This window comes from Aquarana catesbeiana, linkage group LG03 (genome assembly GCF_042186555.1).
Source record: "Aquarana catesbeiana isolate 2022-GZ linkage group LG03, ASM4218655v1, whole genome shotgun sequence".
Classification (NCBI taxonomy): Eukaryota; Metazoa; Chordata; class Amphibia; order Anura; family Ranidae; genus Aquarana; species Aquarana catesbeiana.
In genome coordinates, this window is record NC_133326.1 from 473,668,617 (window position 1) to 473,693,004 (window position 24,388).

At 41.8% G+C, this 24,388-nt stretch overlaps 1 protein-coding gene across 11 annotated transcripts in view; it reads left to right on the plus strand.

Annotated features, from left to right (window-relative positions):
• The window catches only part of LOC141132494 (protocadherin gamma-C5-like), a 751,191-nt gene that overhangs the window by 337,325 nt on the left and 389,478 nt on the right, over positions 1–24,388 (plus strand). For 2 of the 11 annotated variants that reach the window (XM_073620992.1, XM_073620997.1), the window contains exon 1: positions 11,893–14,534. The exons of the other annotated variants lie outside the window; for them this stretch is intronic. In XM_073620992.1, coding sequence (XP_073477093.1) covers positions 12,099–14,534 — 2,436 coding nt within the window. In that variant the 5' untranslated portion in view covers positions 11,893–12,098. Of the gene's footprint in view, positions 1–11,892; positions 14,535–24,388 lie in introns of those variants that run through there. 11 annotated transcript variants of the gene reach the window in all.

The following is a 24,388-nucleotide window of genomic DNA, read 5'->3' on the forward strand; positions in this document are numbered from 1 at the left end:
GGGATAAAGTTGTGGAAAAGTTTTAAGCAGGGTTAGGTTATTAAAAAATATCCTACGCTTTGAACATCTCACGGAGCACTGTTCAATCCATCATCTGAAAATAGAAAGAGTATGGCACAACTGAAAACCTACCAAGACATGGCCATCCACCTAAACTGACAGGCCAGGCAAGGAGAGCATTAATCAGAGAAGCAGCCAAGAGGTGCATTGTAACTCTGGAGGAGCTGCAGAGATCCACAGCTCATGTGGGAGAAACTATTAGTCATGCACCCCACAAATCTGGCCTTTATGAAAGAGTGGCAAGAAGAAAGCCATTGTTATAAGAAAGCCATTGTTGAAAGAAGCCATAAGAAATCATGTTTTCAGTTTGTGAGAAGCCATGTGGGAGACCCAGCAAAAATGTGGAAGAAGGTGCTCTGGTCAAATGAGACCAAAATTGAACTTTTTGGCCTAAAAGCAAAACACTCTGTGTGGTGGAATATGAAACATATTGGTGGCAGCAGCATGTTGTGGGGCTGCTTTTCTTCAGCAGGGACAGGGAAGCTGGTTAGAGTTGATAGGAAGATGGATGGAGCCAATACAGGGCAATCAAAAGCCGTGTACACACGAGCGGAATGTCCAACAGAAAAAGTTAGACGGAAGCTTTTCATCATCTATTCTGATCGTGTGTGTGCCTCATCGGACTTTTTTTTTCGCAAATTCTGATGGACCTAGAAATAGAACATGCTCTAAATATTTCTGACGGAACCAATTCCTATAGTGAAAACCGCTCGTCTGTATGCTGTTCCGACGGACCAAAAGCAATGCTTGCTCTGAAGCAAGTACGAGACGGAAGCTATTGGCTACTGGCTAATGAACTTCCTTTTTCTAGTCCCGTCGTACGTGCTGTATGTCACCACATTCTGGACGGTCGGACTTTGATCGGACTTTGGATTGACCGTGTGTAGGCAAGACCGCTTGAATGGAATTCCATCGGAGTTCCATCAGAGAAACCTTTGGAGTTTATTCCGACGGCTAAACCGGTCGTGTGTACACGGCATTAGAAGAAAACCTGTCTGCAAAAGATTTGAGCCTGGGGTGGAGGATCACCTTTCAGCAGGACAGCGACCCTACACATACAGCCAGAGCTACAATGGTTTAGATGAAAGCATATTCTTGTGTTATAATGGCGCAGTCAAAGTCCAGACCTAAATCCAATTGAATATCTGTGGCAAGACTTGGAAATTGCTGTCCACAAACGCTCTCCATTCAATCTGACAGAGCTTGAGCTATTTTTCAAAGAAGAATGTGCAAATATTTCACTCTCTAGATGTGCAAAGCTGGCCGAGACATACACAAATAGACTTGCAGCTGTAATTGCAGCAAAAGGTGTTTCTACAAAGTATTGACTCAGGGGGACTGAATACAAATGCATGCCACACTTTTCAGATATTTATTTGTAAAAAAATGTTGAAAACCATTTATCATTTTCCTCCCACAATTATATGCCACTTTGTGTTGGTCTATCAACACAAATCCCAATTAAATACATTTAAATTTTTGGTTGCAACATGACAAAATGTGAAAAATGTCAAGGGGTATGAAGGGGTATGAATACTTTTTCAAGGCACTGAAATATAATAATAACAATATAAATTTAATTTGTCTACAGTGTTGCATGATTGTGCAATTGCCAGTTAAAGTAGTACAGTGCTGAATAGCAAAAAATGATCATGAAGGGGGTAAAACATTCCACAGGTCAAGTGGTTAAATGTAATCTCTGACTGGAAGGGTTTATGTAATCTGCACATCATAAAGAATTGTGTACACAGTTGTGCTGTCAAAAGCAGGCTTTTACATTTAAACAAAAGAATTTCCACTACGCTTGGATTGTGGACTACAAATTGCAGAAATTGTAGGTAACAATTGTAACATATCAGTGGTGGCCTGTCCATTAGAGGCGCATGGGTGTCGCCCCCCTATCCGCGTGTCCGGTCCCCTAATCTACCTGTGGGGCACCGGATGCATGGATTACAATGGGGTTTTTTTTTAGGGACATGATTAGAGCTTGAGTTTTTAATAGGCTTCAAAAAAGGGTGAGCTCTGCCCCCCGAGCCCACCCAGTTGTGTGACAATAGTGAATTAATATTCACTATTGTCACACTGATTCTCCTCCCAACCAATCAGGAAGCGGGTCTTGAGACCCGTTTCCCAATTAGCCAAAAGGAGAAGTGATCCTATTGGCCTAGGAGGAGGAGGAAGGAGACGCATGGCTGCCGTGATGCCGAGGACCGACCGACCCGCCAGCCACCAAATTCGATCCTCCGGCCCCTCCATGGTGAGTGCTGTTAGCTCCTCCTGTGGCTGTCAGAGATGGGTTGCTGGCTGCAGAAGAGGGGAGCACACACCTATAGAGGGAAGGGTTAGGTATCAGAGAGCAGCAGTGATGCCGCCATGCTTAATGCACACCATTCTCCATGGATCACCCCTTTGTAAGCGCACACCATGCAACCTCTCTGACATCGATCCCCCTCTGACACCGACCTCATCAAGCTGGCAGCCCTGGGCATAGTCCATCTGGAGATAGCAGCACACAGTAAGAAAGCCGGTGACCGGGGGGGGGGGTGTTGGTGTGGTGGTGGACAGGAGCGACAGGGGGGTCCATGGTCAGGTCCGTCTGCCACCCCCCCCCCCGACCGATGGAGCACCAGCCACCACTGTAACATAAATAGAAAAAAAATGCAGCACTCTAAAAGTCCATTTATAAAAAAAGACCACAAATCCTAGGAACTCCCAGCATATATAACACAAATGTAGCCTCCTAAAAGTCCATACATATAAAAGTCCACAAATCCTAGGGGACACCCAGAGTGTGTTGTGATATAAACTGTAGGTGATATAATCCTCCACCGACAACATAGCACATCAGGCCTCTTACCCTTAGATGTGGACCACTAAATTATAGGTGGTCTAACAGCGCTCCAACACTCCTCAGACTCGACTGTGTTCATCAAAGATAACATCAAACTAGTTGGCCCCTCTGAGAATCGTCTTTCAGCAGGTCAGATATGCCAAAATGAGAACAAACACCGCCTAATAGTGTAATAGGCAGAAGCACTCAAAGGTTTATTAAAAGTAAATCCAGAATACTCACATTTCCAACAGTAAAAACGAGCGTCTCAGATACATAATGTTTGGATGGTGTCTGATTGGACAAAACACATAGGGTGCAGCCTGGATGCAATCCGCCACGTTGCTGCATGTGCGGACTGCGACCATCTTGTTGGTTAGATTCCACCAAACATTGTGTATCTGACACGCTCGTTTTTACTGTTGGAAATGTGAGTATTCTGGATTTCCTTTTTTTTTTACTTGGAAAAAAACAACTTTATTATTGTGAAAAGCCCATAGTACATTGCATTTAAGTACAATTATCAAAGAAGGTAAGTTAACATGCATTTGTTTCAGTGGCCTAAACAATACATGTATCAAAGATAACAGCATTATTCTAATATAGTGGACAGTGATATTGGTGCCTCTTTTCCTAGGTTCTATGGAAATATAGAGAAGGATAACAAATACCTGCACTATAGGGCAGGGGTACAACCCTGGGGTGTGATTTAGTTCCCTTAGGGGCTCGACGCTATCAAGTACATGTTTCACCATCCTCCAGCCATCTATCCCATACTCTGGAGTATTTGTGTGAGCATCCCCTGTGGGTAGATACCAATTTTTTTAAATGAAAGGGTATTATTGATGTCTTTCTTCCATATCTGGATCGTGGGAGGTACTGCCTTTATCCAGAGCCTGGCCACTACTTTACGTGCCAAAAAGAGAGTTTCATATATAAATGTAGCTTGATATTTGTCTACTTCTGCTTCTGGCAGTAAACTCAGCAGACACAACTTAGGATCAAAGACTACAGGGGATCCCATATTATCATGGAAGAAGCCAACTACCTGTAGCCAATAAGCTTGTATATTGGGGCAGCTCCATATCAGGTGATAAAACGTACCAGGGGCAGCTGTACATAGGCGACATGATGAGTTGTTTGTATGTTGGAACCTGGCCAGTCTCAATGGCGTCAGGTACGCTTTGAGTATGATATACAGTTGCGTCAGCCTATCTGATGTTTTAGGGGATACTGTCTTGACTCCCTAAAGTATTTCATCCCAATCCGTATCATTAATAGGGCCTACATCTTGTTCCCATGCGTTTTTAGCTGTTTGAGCGACTGTTATCGTCTTCTGAAGTCTAAGAATGGAATAAACGTTTGATATAAGTTTAGAGGGATCCTCACCCATAATTATATTTAAAACAGGAGGGGGGTCTATCGTGACCTCGAGGTTCACGAGCTGGGCTCGTATCGCGTGATGAAGCTGCAGGTATATAAATAATAGGTGATTTGGGAGCATGAATTCTTCTTTAAGTGTTTGAAACGTCTTAGGCCCGGAGGTCGATAGTACTTGGTGTAGGTATATTATCCCGTGTAAGTCCCAGACTGTCGAGTCCGGTATGGAGTATAGTTCGGGCATATGGCTGTTTAGCCATAGTGGCGTGTGGGAGTGTATCTGTCCTATGTTTTGTTTTTTAAGAGTGATTTCCCATACCCTCTGATGATGTAGTAGCATCCCTGCATTATATCGGGATAAAATGCTATTCGTTTACTTCCCACGAAGGATAGCTTGGAGAGGGGTGTATGCCGGGTGTCCGGGGTTATTGCAAACCAGGGATCTATAGCGCTGTGTTTCAGTTGCATTAAAATGATACAGATGGGAAAGCTGAGATGCTAAATAGTAGTCCTGTAGGTCTGGGAGAGAAGTTCCTCCCATAGATGCGGGATTTTTCAAAATATGCCACGTTAATTTATGCCTACTATGTCCCCATATAAAAGAGTTTAGGATGGCCTCCATTTATTTAAAAATGTTCAGGGGGCTATAGAAGGGGGCATGCCAAACCATATATAGGATTTTAGGTAGTATAATCATTTTAATTATGTTTATGCGCCCCATCACTCCTAAGGGTAGTCTGGGCCATGCTTGAGTTTTGGTTTTAAGCAGCGCAAATAACGGTTCTATATTCAGGGGAATATAATCCCTGAGATTTCTGGTGATCGCCACTCCCAAGTATTTGATCTTTGACACTCTGGTTAGGGGCAGCATAGGAACCACAGAGGGAAGAGGGAAAATGTCTATAGGGAGGATCTGGGATTTGTCCCAGTTTATGCGTAGTCCTGAAAAACTTCCCATCTGTTCAATAATTGTCAATGCAGCTTGAAGCGATGGTCCCTGGTCTGCTAGATAGAATATGGTATCATCTGCATATAGGCCTATTTTCTCCAATGTGGGGCCCCGTTGTAAGCCTACAATATCAGGGTCTGCCCCAATGGCTATTGCTAATGGTTCAGCTGCTAGTGCATATAGTAGGGGGGAGAGGGGGCAGCCCTGATGTGTGCCCCTCTCGAGGGGGAATTGATCTGAAAGCCAACCATTCACGAATATTCTCGCTTTGGGTGTCTGGTATAGGAGCTGTACCCACTATATATAATGTGGACGGAATCCAAAACTATGAAGGCACTCCCAGAGATACAGCCATTTGACTGAATCGAAGGCTTTGGCCGTATCTAAGACCACCACCACCCTGGAGCTGGAATTGTCATGTTGAGCCTGAATATTCATATATAAACATCTGGTGTTCATAGCAGTGTTTTGCCCTGGCAAAAATCGGGTTTGATCCGGGTGAATTAAGGAAAGTATAACCGTTTTTAGCTGGGAGGCAAGTATTTTAGCTAGTATTTTAATATCCACTGGTAAAAGTGACATATGGCGGTATGATTCAGGGTAGTGGGGGTCCTTACCTGGTTTGGGAAGTACTATAATTTGGGTGGGAAGCATGTCTAGGTCAAATATAGATTGGTACAGGGTCTTCAGCTTGGGATAAGTATATCAGAGTAGGTTGCATAAAATTCCAGTCCATCCAACCCTGGTGCTTTAGATTTAGCTAGTTGGGAAATTGCCTTGGTAATATCATGTGTAGTTATGGGTGCTTCTAATTGTTTGATTTGTTCAGGATTTAGACGGGGAACTGTATGGTATGTAGATAATTTTGAATGTCTCTTTGAGCATATATACATTGTGATTTGTACAGATTACTATAGAATTGTTTGAATTTGGCTGCAACTTGGGAGGGGTCGTGACATTTATTCCATCTGGTTCAGTTAGGGAGACTACCACTGGTGGTCTATTGTCTAGATGAGCTAGGTATGCAAATAGCTTCCCGGCTTTCTCCCCCTGTTCATAGACCCGCTGCTTACAAAAGAATATATGTTGCTTAGCCTTCTCGGTATATAGTTGTGTAACCGTGTGGGCCTGAAGCTTAACTTTATTTAGGTTTTCAGAAGTGGGATGTGTGTTATATGTAATTTCTAACTCCTGTAGTTTATCTAACGACAGTTGTATTATAAGTTTAGATGACAGCTTGAGCCTATTTATTCTTGTGGAAAGGATACAACGTGCATGTATTTTAAATCTATTCCATTGTGAGTTAAGCATGGATGGATCCTGGATCTTATCAAAGAAGACTTACATTTCCCTTGCTATTGAGTCATGGTCTGGAAGAACCGATAACCAGTAGGGGTTAAGCCTCCATATATGTGTAGGGGATGAGACTAGCAGAGATGCTGTCATCCAGCATGGGGAGTGATCTGACAGTGCCCTAGGTGCAAATCCCGAGCCTGTGACTTTAGGTAAAAGAGTTTTAGAGATTAGTATAAAGTCTATTCTAGACATTGTATTATGACTAGTGGAGTGGCACGTATAAGCTCTGGCTGTTGGGTTATGATATCTCCATACATCGATCAAGGCAAATTCGGTCAATGTACGACATAGCCTAGTCTGCAGTGGCTCTCCGGCTCGGGTCTCCGTCTGCACCAGACGATCCATTGAGGGGATCATTGTTATATTAAAATCCCCCATCCACACAGCAGGTACCGTCTGGCATTGAGCCATAAATGCTAGGCCCTCTGTAACCACATCTGATCTGATGGGGGAGGGATGTAGCAAGCTAATAGTAGCAAGGGGGATCTCCCTATTACCGCATGTAAAAACAGGTATCTGCCCTGCTAGTCTGACACCAGTGAAACCAATTCAAATTGGGTGGATTTTGCAATAAGTATAGAAACCCCCCTGGATAGGTTTGTGTACGTACTATGATATGCCCAGCCCACCCAGGGGCAGTTCAGAGCAGCCTGCAAGTGACCTGTAACATGAGTTTCTACTAAAGCTATAATATCTGTTTTCTGTGCTTTTAAGAACTCAAGGGCTGCAGTGCATTTAATGTTATCCCGCACTCCCCGTACGCTCCATGTCATAAACTTAATTATAGTCATGAGGCTTGTGGGCAAATGGTGTATATATAGACCAGCAGAGCAGTGCCAATACAAAGTAAAGAATCTGGTTCAAACACATATATATTCAAGTAAAACATATGATATTCATGTGCTTTCAAACGTGCATTCCAAGTTAGTACCATTTGAACAATGGTGTATTTCAACCCAACGCTCCAATCCAGAGATCGAGCATTTTCCATCCCTCCCAGCTCCTCACTTCCCCAACTTGGTGGAACCAATTTGTGAACAATCGTCCAGCAGATCAAACTGGCTGGAGGTACACATCTTGAATCAGTCTTTTCAATAAGAACTGTATGAAAGAACAATATTATTAGTGAGGGGGGAATCCAATTCTCTCTGGAACTCCGCCTGTGTGGGTCTCTTGCAGACAGGAGAATGATTTATTATTAGGTATACCTGTCAGGGCAGACAACACTGTGTCAGCCATAAAGAATAAAGATTCTCCATGCAGCGACAAGAATGAACGTGTGCAGGTAACAGTATGGGCGGCACAGTGGTGTAGTGGATAGCACTCTCGCCTAGCAGTAAGAAGGGTCACTGGTTCGAATCCCAACCATGACACTACCTGCTTGGAGTTTGCATGTTCTCCCTGTGCCTGCGTGGGTTTCCTCCGGGTACTCCGGTTTCCTCCCACACTCCAAAGACATGCTGGTAGGTTAATTGGATCCTGTCTAAATTGTCCCTAGTATGTATGAATGTGAGTTAGGGACCTTAGATTGTAAGCCCCTTGAGGGTAGGGACTGATGTGAATGTACAATGTATATGTAAAGCGCTGCGTAAATTGACGGCGCTATATAAGTACCTGAAATAAATAAATAAATAAATAAATAAATAAATAATCCCAGATCAGCAGTATGAGATATGATGTATAAGGGTTTCACTCCCCCTCTCATAGTGCATAACTTATGTCTTCGATCCCTTACAGGACCCGAGGCATTAGGGAATTAAAATGCAGGGTATATGGAGGGGGAGAGGGAAAGAAGAAAGCCTCCTGGTAGGTATTCAAAGTAACTGTACTCACGGGGGTGTCCGGTCTATCATGCTATTAAGCTGGCGACCTCGTTGGTCGAGCCATGCCGCAGCCATGGCCGCATCTTAAAAAAACTGCACTCGGCCATCTTCTTCCACTCTGAGTCTGGCAGAAAACAACATGGCGTATTTAAGGTGTAGTTCACGTAGTCGCTGTTTGACGTCTTGTATCTCTAGGTCTCTTTCATTGCACTTTGTTAGAAAAGTCAGGGAACACTGCTACCTGCCCATTGCCCATAGGAATATTACCTTGTTTCCTGGTTAGTCTCAGGATTTTGTCTCTGTCCTTAAAATTGAGGAACTTGGCAATAAAAGTTTGGGGGTGTGCTCCGCCTGGTGGGGGTTTCGCCGGTATACTGTGTGCCCTCTCCACCACAAACATGACAGAGAAGGCTTCTCTACCATAGGTTTTGATCAGAAGGGTCTCCAGGTAATCAGCTGGGTCATTTCCTTCTGTTCTTTCCTGGAGCCCAATGAACCAGAGGTTACAGCGTCTCTGACGATTCTTCGTGTCATCCTCCATGGTGTGACATAGAGGATGCTGGATGTCTTCTGCCGTGCCAATGCGGGTTTCTGCCTCTGTGACCCTGTCTTTAAGTTCAGACAGATCTTGACGTAGAAGAGATATATCTATTTTCACCTTGTCTATTTTCGCGGTGAGTGTACCCTGAAGCGTTGCTATTGCATTCTGTACCTTAGTGGTGTCAGCCTTATGTTGCTTCGTGTCTGGGCATATTTTGGCGCCATCTTTGGCCTGCTGGTCTTTCTCCTGATGGTGATATTTCTTCCACTTATCCATCGCATCGGTAGTCCTTTTAGGTGGAGACATGTTCCCGGCTTGTTCCAGGATTCAATGGAAGTCGTACAGGTAGGTGTGTAGGCAGGTTTGTGTGCAGGATAGTAGATGGGATAGACGGCAAGAGGAGCTCACTCTATCCACATCCTACTCCATCACTCTCCAGGCCATGCCCCCATTCTGGATTTGCTTTTAATAAACCTTTGAGTGCTTCTACCTACTAATAAAACAAAATATAGTGCAGTGCAATAAATTAATTGTCCATAAAAAAACATTCAGTGATGAAAGCTCCTGTGTAAGAGCAAACAAAGAGAGCCTCCTTATGTGCAATGATGGATGACAGACAAGAGGTGAAGTGGTGTTCACAGCCCATCCACCACAGATATTCAAGCCTCTCACCTCACAGACTCGACCTGTAAAGGTCACACAGATTTGACCCACACTTGGGGTACCGATAACATACGATCCAGCCGATGATCTCTCCAGACATGAGGACAAAGAAAAATAATCTAGTGCTCTCCGTTTGACAGGTTTATTTTCAATATAAAAAGAAGAATCCTACTTACAAACATAGCACTCCAGCCAAGTGCAGGCAAACGAGCATTGCACGATTACTGGTCTCTAACCAGGAAGATGACCGTGGGTGACATCAGGCATGACCCCCCCACCCGGGTAAGGAGGCACAAGATCTAATTATTTTTGCACTGACTGGTAAAGCATGGTAGGTTAGATGCAGTGGCCTCATTCATTTTCTTTTTTTAGGCTTTTTATCCTTTATTTTCGCCTAATCATTTGCCAGTAACACATTAATGTTGTCTCCCTGTACTGTATATATGTTGTGGGGTAGCATTGTGTGTATAAAGCTAGCAGAAAGGTAGCCAAATAGCCAATTACACAGAGCAAGCTGATGCGAGGCATTGGCTTAGCTTTGTTAGCATATAACAGGTATTGCTGTTACTGGCAGGATCTCCAGGTAAGAAACTTTGTAACGCATTCAAGAAAAAAATGTTTGCATAACCACTTGAGTCCCCAGTGTCACTTAAAAGTGGTGCAAGGATAACAGCTATTTGTCCAAGAGCCACCCCAGCTTCATATTTAAAGCTGAGTTCCACCTAAAAGTGGGACTTCCGCTCATCTGATTCCTCCCCCCCTTCGGTGCCACAATTGGCACCTTTCAGGGGGGAGGGGGGTGCAGATACCTGTATTAGACAGGTATCTGCACCCACTTCCGGGAATAGACTCCCACGGGAGTCACGCCCCCTCTCGCACTGCCCCACTGTCTCCTGGGAAACACACAGGTCCCAGGAGATAGCGGGGACCACTTATGGTGCGCAGCGCGACTCGCGCATGCGCAGTAGGGAGCCGGGAAGTGAAGCCGCAAAGCTTCACTTCCTTATTCCCTCACCGAGAATGGCGGCGGCAGCAGTCGAGAGCCAAGCTATTGCTCGGCCTCGGCTGCCGACATCGCTCGACTCTAAGACAGGTAAGTGTCCGTTTATTAAAAGTCAGCAGCTGAAGTAGTTGTAGCTGCTGGCTTTTAATAATTCTTTTTCAGGTGGACTCCCTCTTTAAACACATTGGGGGGAATTTTATAAAACTGTAGCAGACAGAATCTGTAGCAGCTGTGCATGGTAACCAATCAACTTCCATCTTCAACTTGGTTAGTTAAGCTGTGAAAATGAAACCCAAAAGCTCATTGGTTGCCATGCACAGCTTCTTCAGATTCTGATTGCTCTAATCTTAGAAAATTATCCTTACTGCCTGTCAACTCCTAAAATCAATGACAATGTCAAGTATCAGAGCTACAGTACATAGTTAAGATAAATGTTAACAACTACAAAGCTCTGTTTTCTACACTCAGTGCTCTCAGCGTTAGTTACTGATTATTTTGTTTTTTTGTTTTAAACATCATCTTTGGTTTGTTTGGTGTGAAAACTTTATTTTTTGGTTGATGAAAGTTTTTACATTTTTAGTAATTGTATCTGCTCTCAGGGAAAATAAAAAATGATATAATCATGTATTTAATGCAGAATTATTTTGCGTGGTAAATTGTAGGATTTTATTAGATAGCTTCCCACACAAGCACTTTTTAACAACATTGCAACAGACGGGGCTTGAGCATTCGGTACCCACGTGTTCTTGGAAAAGAATCAAAAATAATCTTGGATTTATGATAGATTGCTCATACAGAAAAAAAAAAGATATCCATTCTGCATTGTCACACACATTAGGATTCTACTTATTTCTTGAATCCTTTTTTTAATAAAGAATGCTCTAACCAAATTAATTTGCGTATCACCATGGTAAATTACTTATGTATAATTACAATATGTTGCGTCATGTTCAAATTTCAATGTATGTAAAAGATTAATGTATCTTTCTTGGTTCCATCTGCTCTAGCAGAATGAATATCTCGTCAAAATATATCATTTTATTATTAGAAATTAACTTTGGGTGTGCTTTTCTTTTTATGGATTACAAGTCTATTCCAAAATTGCTGTTTAGCATATTTAAATGAGAAGTGGATTACATCGGTTGCTCTGTACGAAGAGATGCTATAATTTTAGTATGTTTTGTAAAGCCAAGGCAATTTTAGTCATTGGAAGAGTGGGAGTAACTCCCAACCAATAATCTTATGTGCTACCACATAATATCTGCTTTTACTGTCTTCATTCTCTCCACCCCCGTCAGTGACTCACCCTCCCTCTCTCACTTTGATCAGTAAGAAGAACAAAGCTATGCAAAATCGATGCTAAAAAGGAAGAGTTAGGAAGGATTTAATTTGCTTTATTGGATTACTTCAGACCATATCATGATGTTTGAGCTTATCTAGAAACCTGACATCTCGTGCCTATCCATCTCAGGGACCTACATTATATATTTAAAATGGACTTCAGGAAGCATTTCAATACTTGGCTATGGCAAGTATTATATTTTGTTTATCTTGATTTGTGGGGAAGGGTCTGTGGACAGCTTTATTATACTATAATGGAGGAATCAGAGCCTGGGACATTTATTGGAAATGTGGCTCATGATCTGGGATTAAATGCTGAACAAATATCTCAGAGGAGTATAAGACTAGGATCTGAAGAAAGCAGGAGGTATTTTGTTTTGAGATTTGAAAACGGAGAGCTGCTACTGAATGAAAAGATAGACAGAGAGAGTCTCTGTGGCTTTAGTTCAAGCTGCTTGCTGCCTGTAGAACTACTAATAGAAAAACCATTAGAGTTGTTTCATTTGATTGTTGAGATCCAGGACATAAATGATAATTCACCTCACTTTGTAAATAATGCTCGACTAATTAAAATAGCAGAACTGGCTACTCCAGGGTTGAGGTTTCCTTTGGAAAATGCTATTGACCTGGATGTAGGTTCTAATGCTGTAAGCTCCTATGAAATGAGCCCAAGCCAATACTTTTCACTAAATGTCAAACAGTTAAAAGATGGAACACTTTTACCTGAATTAGTTTTAGAAAATGCTTTAGATAGAGAGGCAATAGCAGAACATCACCTTATACTGACAGCTCTGGATGGTGGCCAGCCACCTAAGTCAGGAAAAACAAGAATATCTGTGCTTGTTTTAGATAATAATGACAATCCACCTACATTTGATCAACCTGTTTATAAAGCAAGTTTATCAGAAAATATTATCCCAGGAACATTATTAATAAACCTTAATGCTACAGATGCCGATGAAGGTTCAAACAGTGAAATTGAGTATATTTTTGAAGATCACAGCTTAAAATCAGTGGGAAAGCTGTTCAAGCTAGATCCACACACAGGTGAAATTTATGTTCAAGGAAATATAGATTTTGAAGAGAGCAGTTTCTTTGAAATTTATGTAAGAGCAAAAGATAAAGGTGTTCCAGTAATGGAAGGACATTGTGTTATACAAGTGGAAATTCAAGATTCCAATGACAATGCCCCTGAAGTTGTTGTAATGTCTCTTGAAAATCCAATACCAGAAAATACACCAATTGGCACAGTGATTGGACTGTTTAATATAATTGATCGAGATTCTGGCGAAAATGGTCAAGTTCAGTTGGAGGTACCACCAGGGCTACCTTTTTCTTTTAAATCCTTCGAAAATCACTATTCTTTGATCACAGATGGTATTTTGGATCGGGAGATTACAGCTCAATACGTTATCCACTTAGTTGCAGCAGATTTAGGGTCTCCTTTGATGTACACAGAAAGAACAATTGTTCTCAATATTTCAGATGTTAATGACAATTCTCCAATTTTTTCACACCATTCCTTTACTGCTTACATACATGAAAATAATGTACCAGGAATATTTCTTTGCACTTTATTTGCCACTGATGCAGATGAAGGAGAGAATTCACACCTAAAATTTTCTCTATCAGAAATATATATTGCTGGCTCTCCAGTGTCTTCATACATATATATAAATGAATACAGTGGAAATGTATATGCTCAGAGGTCCTTCAACTATGAATATATTCAACTCTTGGAAGCCACTGTTTTTGTTGAAGATGGCGGATCTCCAAAATTAAAATCAAATGCCACTCTTTACATATTTATTTTGGACCAAAATGATAATCATCCAAACATCCTCTATCCTCTCTTGACCAGGGAGGCCATTGAGCATCAAAGAATACCTCGTCCTGTATCTGCAGGTTATTTGGTCACCAAAGTAGCAGCAGTGGATGCAGATTCCGGTTATAATGCATGGTTGTCTTACAGTATCTTGGAAGCTTCTGACCCTTCCATGTTTAGAGTGGCACCACACACAGGTGAGATACGAATGATGCGAACTTTACATGAGTCAGATGATAGCACCTACACCATATTGGTTGAAGTTAAAGACAACGGACAACCAGCTTTATCAAGCACAGCTACTATTTTTGTATCATTTGAGGATATCATTCAAGATGAAACTCCAAAATCCCAAGATTTCCAAACAGCTCATAATGAACAATCAGATATGACATTATACTTGATAATATCTTTATCAGCTGTCAGTACTGTATCAATCATTACTTTTATTGTTTTAATTGTCAAGTGTGTAAGAACAAAAAATAACAGAAGTGTCCGCAGTTGCACCACTGGGTCTGACATAAATGATTTTCAGTGTCACTATCAACCAACTCTACAGCTTAATTCAGATGGAACTCTAAAATATATGGAGGTTAAGACTTTGACTCGACCTACAAACCAGTGTTATACTACTTGCCTTTCACCAGCATTAGAGCGAACTGACTTCACCTTTTTAAGGCCTTTGGATTTTCCACAACTAAAGGATATTTTGAATGATGAAGATTCCTTGTCAATGAATAGTGAATACAATGAAGTGATCCAGGTGAGAAAATCTGCTCAAAGCACCTAATGTTAAATTCAACTGTCTCTCTGTAAACAGGATTTTTTTTAAAGACTACATAATCTTCAGAGAAGCCTTGTTTTACATTGTTCTAATGGCAATTATCACATGTATGGGGTGCTGCCAACCAGACATGTAAAAGGCTGTTGTTCAAAAGCTGCTGAGATGAAGGTACAGCTCCTGCACAGCCTTTTTCATAGCAACCTACATTATATAGGTGGTCAGGGCTATCCTGAGCTATCCATATCTGTCAACTTTGGCCATCAGAATCAGGCAAACAAGGATAGGTCTCAGATAGCCTGATCTTCAGGTATGGTAGTGATATTCGTTTAATTTTTCAATTTATTTTAAAGCTGCAGCACAAGTACACATACACAATGTACTTTATCAGGAAAGCTTTTACTGAGCAAGAAGGATTGTCAAGAAAAGGTACATTTATAGCATTCTAAGTGGTGATTGTGAAATATAATAACATTTTGTCAATTTTGTAATGTGGAATTATTAATAATATGCACCAGTAAACTGTTGGGGGCATAGCAAAGTTAAATATAAAATACTGTGGTTCAGGAATGTGTTTCAGGAATAGTTAAAAAAAATCATTAGGTGACATGCAAACACTTTAATAGAATGCAACTGAGAACACATTCTGTTAATTATTCATGTAAAAAATAATGAATATTTAGTTTTTAATGTGTGCTGAACTCTTTACATCTAGTTACAGTACAGAAAATAATGTCTTGAAGGGATACACTGGTAATTAAAGAAATATGTTCTCTTTATAATTAAATAAAATCTTGTGTTCAAAGGAATGATTATGAATTTGAGCAAGAAAACCAACAAAACAAGAAAATCTACCCCACACATTCCAGTTTCTGGTAGCAAAAACAAAAATACAGTAGTAAAGCTGCAGAACCCAGAACCAATGAAATTGAGAAGAGTTGATGCAGCCACATAGCAGTGGTAAACAGTTACATTCTTGGCATGCCAGGAATGCTAACTGACACATTTGCTTTGCTCTCAACCAAACTATCAAACCAAAAATGGCTGGTGTCATAACTGATCACTTGTGCATCACCTCGGCAGTTGCAGATCAAACAGAGGCTAAGATGGCAGCTTTCTTGACTTAAGTGGGTTAAAAGGTGACAGATGTCATCCAACCTGGAAAAAGAGAGGTGAGTACTACAGGGAATTCTGCATTTGTTATTGATTTTAACATTTTCAGGTCTATTGAATTAAATAAATAAATAAAGGTAAACAAACATTTCCTGCTACTTTCTATCATATGCTAAACAGATCAATATCTTCAGAATCCTTAAACATTGGGACCAGCTGGCAATAACGAAAGCTAATGAGAAGTGTGAGAAACCTAGGTGAAAACATTATGCTGCTACAGTTCATGAAGTCTATGGGAGTGAATCTTGTTTGTCAATGCTGACTACTTGCAGGGTTAACAAGCAAGTTATTGTCAAACAAAAGGCAAAGGGAAGCTGTGTGCTGCCATGAGGATAGGTATCAGTGCCAAAATGAACCACGTTTATACCAGACACTTTCACCCCCTTCCTGCCCAGACCAATTTTCAGCTTTCAGGGCTATCATACTTTGAATGAGAATTACTCGGCCATGCAACACTGTACTATAATTAATTTTTTTTTTTGAGACAGAAAGAGCTTTCTTCTAGTTGTATTTATTCACTGCTGGGTTTTTTTATTTTTTGCTAAAAAAACAAAACAAAACACTTTTTTCTTAGTTTCTGTTATAAAATGTTGCAAATAAGTAATTTTTCTTTATACATTTAGGCCAACGTTTATACTGCTACATTTCTTTGGTAAAATAGCCCACATTATTGCATATTATTTAGTTACATAGTAGGTGAGGTTGAAAAAAGACACAAGTCCATCAAGTCCAACCTATGTGTGTGATTACGTGTCAGTATTACATTACATATCCCTGTATATTGCGGTCATTCAGGTGATTATCTAATAGTTTCTTGAAGCTATCAATGCTCCCCGCTGAGACCACCGCCTGTGGAAGGGAATTCCACATCCTTGCCGCTCTTACAGTAAAGAACCCTCTACGTAGTTTAAGGTTAAACCTCTTTTCTTCTAATTGTAATGAGTGGCCACGAGTCTTATTAAACTCTCTTCTGCGAAAAAGTTTTATCCCTATTGTGGGGTCACCAGTACAGTATTTGTAAATTGAAATCATATCCCCTCTCAAGCGTCTCTTCTCCAGAGAGAATAAGTTCAGTGCTCACAACCTTTCCTCATAACTAAGATCCTCCAGACCCTTTATTAGCTTTGTTGCCCTTCTTTGTACTCGCTCCATTTCCAGTACGTCCCTCCTGAGGACTGGTGCCCAGAACTGGACAGCATACTCCAGGTGCGGGCGGACCAGAGTCTTGTAGAGCGGGAGAATTATCGTTTTATCTCTGCAGTTGATCCCCCTTTTAATGCATGCCAATATTCTGTTTGCTTTATTAGCAGCAGCTTGGCATTGCATGCCATTGCTGAGCCTATCATCCACTAGGACCCCCAAGTCCTTTTCCATCCTAGATTCCCCCAGAGGTTCTCCCCCCAGTGTATAGATTGCATTCATATTTTTGACACCCAAATGCATTATTTTACATTTTTCTACATTGAACCTCATTTGCCATGTAGTCGCCCACCCCATTAATTTGTTCAGGTCTTTTTGCAAGATTTCCACATCCTGCGGAGAAGTTATTGCCCTGCTTAGCTTAGTATCATCTGCAAATACAGAGATGGAACTGTTTATCCCATCCTCCAGGTCGTTTATGAACAAATTAAGTAGGATTGGTCCCAGCACAGAACCCTGGGGGACCCCACTACCCACCCCTGACCATTCTGAGTACTCCCCATTTATCACCACCCTCTGAACACGCCCTTGTAGCCAGTTTTCAATCCATGTACTCACCCTATGGTCCATGCCAACGCACCTTATTTTGTACAGTAAACGTTTATGGGGAACTGTGTCAAATGCTTTTAGTCTACGTGAAAGTTATAGAGTATACAAGCTATGGTACATACAGTACATATGAAAATCGATCAGTTCTGATGTACTGACTATATACATTTTTGAGGCCCTAAAATGCCAAGATAGTACAAATACGCCTCAGAAAGTAGACAGTCTGAGGTATTTAGTAAGAGGCATGGTACACTCTTTGAAGTTTTTGAAAAAATTAAGAAAATAAATAAAATTAGATTTTTTTTCACAATTTTTGTTTACATACTGTCACCAGAGCAGTACAGCGTCATCATATGTTTGGTGTGGTGGTGATCAGAAATACTGACTGGTAAAGAAAAACATTTTTAACATTTTTTTAAACAATTTTTTGTCTTTTATATACAGTATATATATATATATATATATACAGTATCTCACAAAAGTGAGTACACCCCTCACATTTTTGTAAATATATTATTATATCTTTTCATGTAACAACACTGAAGAAATTACACTTTGCTACATTGTAAAGTAGTGAGTATACAGCTTGTATAACAGTGTAAATTTGCTGTCCAGCAAAAAATGGGGGGTAAAAAGACCTTGAATCCACACTCACCAAAGTAGCAAACAGCAAATGGAGTACCAGCCGATTCGTCAATATGTGACGGGATACCTGCCCTAAAAGCAATGGCACTATATCAACAACAGAAAGAGGAGACAAGGGAGTCCCCAGAAAGCAAAAAAGGGGAATGGTCAACTACGGCTTATGGTACAAAAATGCAAAAAGGCTTTATTAAGGGTAGGGGGGGTGGGGGTATTTACATATACAAAAAATTCCAAATATATGTAGGATAAACAATGTATCTAAATAACACAGTCCGTCTCACTACACTAAACCAAAATTAAAAACCATGCTGCAACATTGATGAATAAAACTGCAGAGCGTGCCTGCAGGCCAAAAATGCATGCAGTGTCCATTTGAATCCAAAGAAAAAAGTATTGCACCAAACATTACATGGAGTAAGCTACTGATGGGATATCAAGTCTTATGTGGTCTAGTATTAACTGTGCATCAGATTGAGCAGTACTGAGAAAAAAAAAAACCCACATATATCCACATAGACAGGACCTTACATAGCTGAATTAGGTGGGGTTTTTTTAAAAAAAACCTCTATTAGAAGGAAATCCTCCACAAGCAGCTTCCAACCTCAGTGCACTAAATGTGTGTTTACACCAGTTGTTTTGGAAATGGAAAGACTAGCGTTCCTGTTACTAGGTATGTCCAGTGCACAAACACTATTTCCTCAATGCAGCATAAAAGGAGCAAAGGACAAACCACTCCAAAGAAAGGGCTTAGTCTCTTTTCCAATCTAGACCAGGATGATATTTTCACAGTTCATCAGTTTCAAGTGTGTCAATCCATGCAGGAGGGTGAATGGCAAACAGATGCAAAGACTATTGATAAGCAGGTAAGGAGGGAAAGAGAAACTGCCCATTGGGCTCTCACCTCTTTCAAGTACTGGGGATGTCCTCAGACTCTGCTGTCTTGCTGTTTGGCATGGAGCGGCTCACAGTCAGTTCAGAGCAACATTCAGTGTGTAGTCACAGCACACCATTCTCCTCAATAGTAGACACTGCAGACTGTGTGATCACATGACCGGTCACATGGTTAGGAAGAGACCAGGAACCAGGAACTTTGCATTCAATTGCTGATGCGGAATTAGCTTGTGAATTATGGTGCTGTATGCAAATCACAGGGAAACCCTTTTACATTGCTGGAAAAGGAAGCATGTTGAAGGCCTGCTGACAAGCCCTGCAGGGGCTGCGTTGACGTTTCGTATGCCTCCGCGTACTTCTTCAGAACAATTTGGCATTGAATTAAGGTTGATTTAAATAGGGAACACTGTCCAATCAGATCAAACCATGCCAAATAGCTATTTTCTGCCATCTTGTGGTCACATCAGGTAATGCAGTGGAAAAAAGGTGCCAATCAGTTGCTCAAACAAAAAAGTACTTATTTGCAAGGGGGGAGAAAGAAATACAATCTCACATATCACCAGGCATCAAGTAAAGAGCGCAATAGACATTGTAATAAATTTCCTCATAAGGTGGAATGGCCCTCATGGTCAGAAATAAATTCTATCAAAAACAGCCAAAACAAGAGATCAGCCGGGGAGCCTTTATAAAACACTTCAAACCTAATGTTTATGGTTCAAGAAAGACACTCAGGCTTAGTTCGTGGTTCAAGCCATTAGGTTGAAGAGTACCAAGCCTGAATATCCATTTTTTCTCTTTGCGTAGGAGTACCCTGTCAAAGTCACCCCTACGGTCTGTCAGAGAAAGGGCATAAAGGCCCTTTACCCTCAGACCTGTGGTTTTGCCCTGATGAAAATCCAAAAAGTGTTGAGCCACTGAAGTTTCTTCCTTTAGCCTGATACTCTTCAGGTGTTCCCCGAATCTAACACGCAGCTGTCTCTTAGTTTTGCCTACATACAATTTATGACATGGGCATTCGAGAACATAGAGTATTCTAGTTGTGGCACAGTTAATGAAAGACCGAATCTCAAATTGTTGACTACCATCCGAATTTCTAAAGGTTTTTGAGCGGTCCACATACTTACATGTGCCACAGTGGCCACACGGAAACATGCCGTTGACCCGAGGCATATCAGTGAGCCAACTTCTATTTGAGGGCCGTACAAACTCAGATTGCACCAGCATGTCATTGAGGTTTTGGGCTCGTTTAGCAACCATTGATGGTCTCTCACCGATCATTTGCCTCGACCCAACAGCCCGCAACAGTATGTGCCAATGTTTTGAGAGGATTGTATTAACCTGGTGCCACTGGGACCCATAGGGGGTGATAAATCTCACCAGTCCCTAAGTCTCCTGTTGTGTCTTTTTCTGGGGTAAGAGGAGGTCAGCTCTCCTCTTATGTCCTGCGATGCTCATTGCTCGCTTGAGGGTACGGTGGGGGTATCCCCTTTCCCTGAATCTCTGGTAGAGTTGTTTAGATTCGGAAAAGTAGTCCTCCTCAGTAGAGCAATTTCTGCAGATTCTCATGAACTGTCCAACCGGGATCCCATGTATCAGAGACTTGGGGTGGTGGCTATCCGCCTGTAGTAATGTATTTGCGGCTGTTTCCTTTCGGAAAGTACTAGTAATCAACCTACCACCCTCAAGTCGGATAGATAGGTCCAGGAAGGAGAGTTGATGGGGATCCGCAGTATAAGTTAGATGTATATTTCTAGTGTTGTTTTCTAGCTCTGCCATAAACACCTCCAGTTCATCTGAAGTCCCTGCCCATACCATCAGGACATCATCGATGTACCTCAGCCAGCAGCATGCATGGCCGAGGTACATCGATGAGGCATAAACTTTCTCCTCCTCCCACCAGCCCAGGTGCAGACACGCATAGGCCGGGGCCCATGGGGCTCCCATAGAGGTGCCACGCAGCTGCTGATAGTTAGACCCAGAGAACTGGAAAAAGTTGTGCTTGAGTGCAAGCTCTAGGAGATCAATGATGAATTCATTTTGGGCTCCCATTTCTGCGAAGTGTTTCTCTAGGAAGTGATATACCGCCAAAATGCCCCACTCGTGGGGAATAGATGTGTAAAGCGACTCCACATCGATCCCCACGAGTAGGGCACCCTCCGGGAATTCTAATGCACTAATCTTATTCAATACGTCCCCTGTGTCACGTACGTACGAAGTCAAAGACAAGACCATGTCCTTGATTAAGGAATCTATATATTTCCCCAGTCTCTCCAGGGGACCACGAATGGCGGAGACAATAGGTCTTCCTGGAGGGGCCTTTCTATTTTTATGGACCTTAGGGATTATATAAAATGTTGGTTTATTGAAGTCCACCACTCTCAAGAATTCCAATTCCTTTTTAGAAATTAAATTGGCCTCAAATGCCCATTGTAATTTCTCATTAATAAGTTCCACCAGGTCCTGGAATGGATCATGGTGTAGTCTTTTATAGGTAGATTCATCATTTAGGAGTCGTCGTACCTCCCCCTCGTAAAAATCCACCGAGAGGAGGACGACATTACCTCCTTTATCACTCTTTTTGATAATCACTTGGTCCGCTTCCCTAAGCTCTTTTAATGCCTTCCTTTCCTCATATGTGAGGTTATCACCCATGATGGTTTCCCAATTTAATTTTTTGAGGTCCTCCTCAACAAGGTAGAGGGACACCCCAAGCCATTTGTTCTTCCGAAATAAAGGCATTTTGGTTGAACGGATCTTTAATTTGGGATCTCTTTTCCACCCCGACATCTCTGGAGCTTCCTCCTCACCAGAGGACTGGCCTCCTTCTTCCATCAATATCATTAATGATTCTAGGGCCTCAGTTTCTCTGGTATCTAGCTGTAGATCATTTAGGGGAGTTTTGTCAGAATAGATCTCCTTGAGGTATACTTTCCTCAAAAAAAGGCAGAGGTCCTTATATACCCCAAAGTGGTCCATACTCGTAGTAGGGGAAAAGGATAGACCCTTGCTTAATAAATCAATATGTCGTTTCTCCAATTGAAAATCAGAGAGATTAATGATTTTAAAATCTTCTACTGGGTCATTCAAATGGAGTGCATTTAGCTGGGGCGTTTTTGGCTCCGAGTCGTTGTCCGCTCTGTTCCTATTGGGTCCCCCCTTCCTTCCTTCCTTCCTTGTCTTCCTTTTCCTCGATTCCCTCCTCCTCCTGTTGTCCCTTGTTTGCCTCCCTTTAGTATACCCCTGGACGGGGGAGATTTCTGCTGGTCCAGTAGGTCTTTGTCTAAAAAAGACACGGTATGGCGTGTTTCGTCTTCACTACCAGAAGACTGGGCACCTGTCTCTGTATCAGAGCAAGAGGGGAATCTACGATTCCGCGATCTACTTCTGCTTCCCCTTACTGACAGGTCAAAAATTTCCCCTTTTGCCCAGTCATCTAAATCCCTCTTAAATTTGTTGTGTTTGGTAATTTTAAGTTTTTTTGAGTTCTATCGACTTCCTTCTTGAGGAAATCGTTGAGTCTCTCAAAATCAGGATTATCCTTCAATGGCTCAAGCTTTTCACTAGTCTCTTGAATCTGGATCTGTAACGAGGTCAATTGATCTTTCTCCTCCTCTACAATCAACCGCATTACTTCCAGGCCATGTTTAATACATTGTTCTTTCCACTTAGTTAGGAATTTCTCAGTATGAAGGTGGGTATCCGGCACTACCCTCTCCCTTAGTCCCCGTGGGACAATACCCCTTTCTATATAAGACTCAAGTGACAAAATGTCCCATTTTCTATTCAGGGATTTAATAATTAATTTTTTGTGTTCCTTGAATAAGGGTTTTAGGTCGTCTTGCACTGGCGGCTCCACCCCCACTCCCATCAAAGAAGTTGGCTCACTGATATGCCTCGGGTCAACGGCATGTTTTTGTGTGGCCACTGTGGCACATGTAAGTATGTGGACCGCTCAAAAACCTTTAGAAATTCGGATGGTAGTCAACAATTTGAGATTCGGTCTTTCATTAACTGTGCCACAATTAGAATACTCTATGTTCTCGAATGCCCATGTCATAAATTGTATGTAGGCAAAACTAAGAGACAGCTGCGTGTTAGATTCGGGGAACACCTGAAGAGTATCAGGCTAAAGGAAGAAACTTCAGTGGCTCAACACTTTTTGGATTTTCATCAGGGCAAAACCACAGGTCTGAGGGTAAAGGGCTTTTATGCCCTTTCTCTGACAGACCGTAGGGGTGACTTTGACAGGGTACTCCTACGCAAAGAGAAAAAATGGATATTCAGGCTTGGTACTCTTCAACCTAATGGCTTGAACCACGAACTAAGCCTGAGTGTCTTTCTTGAACCATAAACATTAGGTTTGAAGTGTTTTATAAAGGCTCCCCGGCTGATCTCTTGTTTTGGCTGTTTTTGATAGAATTTATTTCTGACCATGAGGGCCATTCCACCTTATGAGGAAATTTATTACAATGTCTATTGCGCTCTTTACTTGATGCCTGGTGATATGTGAGATTGTATTTCTTTCTCCCCCCTTGCAAATAAGTACTTTTTTGTTTGAGCAACTGATTGGCACCTTTTTTCCACTGCATTACCTGATGTGACCACAAGATGGCAGAAAATAGCTATTTGGCATGGTTTGATCTGATTGGACAGTGTTCCCTATTTAAATCAACCTTAATTCAATGCCAAATTGTTCTGAAGAAGTACGCGGAGGCGTACGAAACGTCAACGCAGCCCCTGCAGGGCTTGTCAGCAGGCCTTCAACATGCTTCCTTTTCCAGCAATGTAAAAGGGTTTCCCTGTGATTTGCATACAGCACCATACTTCACAAGCTAATTCCGCATCAGCAATTGAATGCAAAGTTCCTGGTTCCTGGTCTCTTCCTAACCATGTGACCGGTCATGTGATCACACAGTCTGCAGTGTCTACTATTGAGGAGAATGGTGTGCTGTGACTACACACTGAATGTTGCTCTGAACTGACTGTGAGCCGCTCCATGCCAAACAGCAAGACAGCAGAGTCTGAGGACATCCCCAGTACTTGAAAGAGGTGAGAGCCCAATGGGCAGTTTCTCTTTCCCTCCTTACCTGCTTATCAATAGTCTTTGCATCTGTTTGCCATTCACCCTCCTGCATGGATTGACACACTTGAAACTGATGAACTGTGAAAATATCATCCTGGTCTAGATTGGAAAAGAGACTAAGCCCTTTCTTTGGAGTGGTTTGTCCTTTGCTCCTTTTATGCTGCATTGAGGAAATAGTGTTTGTGCACTGGACATACCTAGTAACAGGAACGCTGGTCTTTCCATTTCCAAAACAACTGGTGTAAACACACATTTAGTGCACTGAGGTTGGAAGCTGCTTGTGGAGGATTTCCTT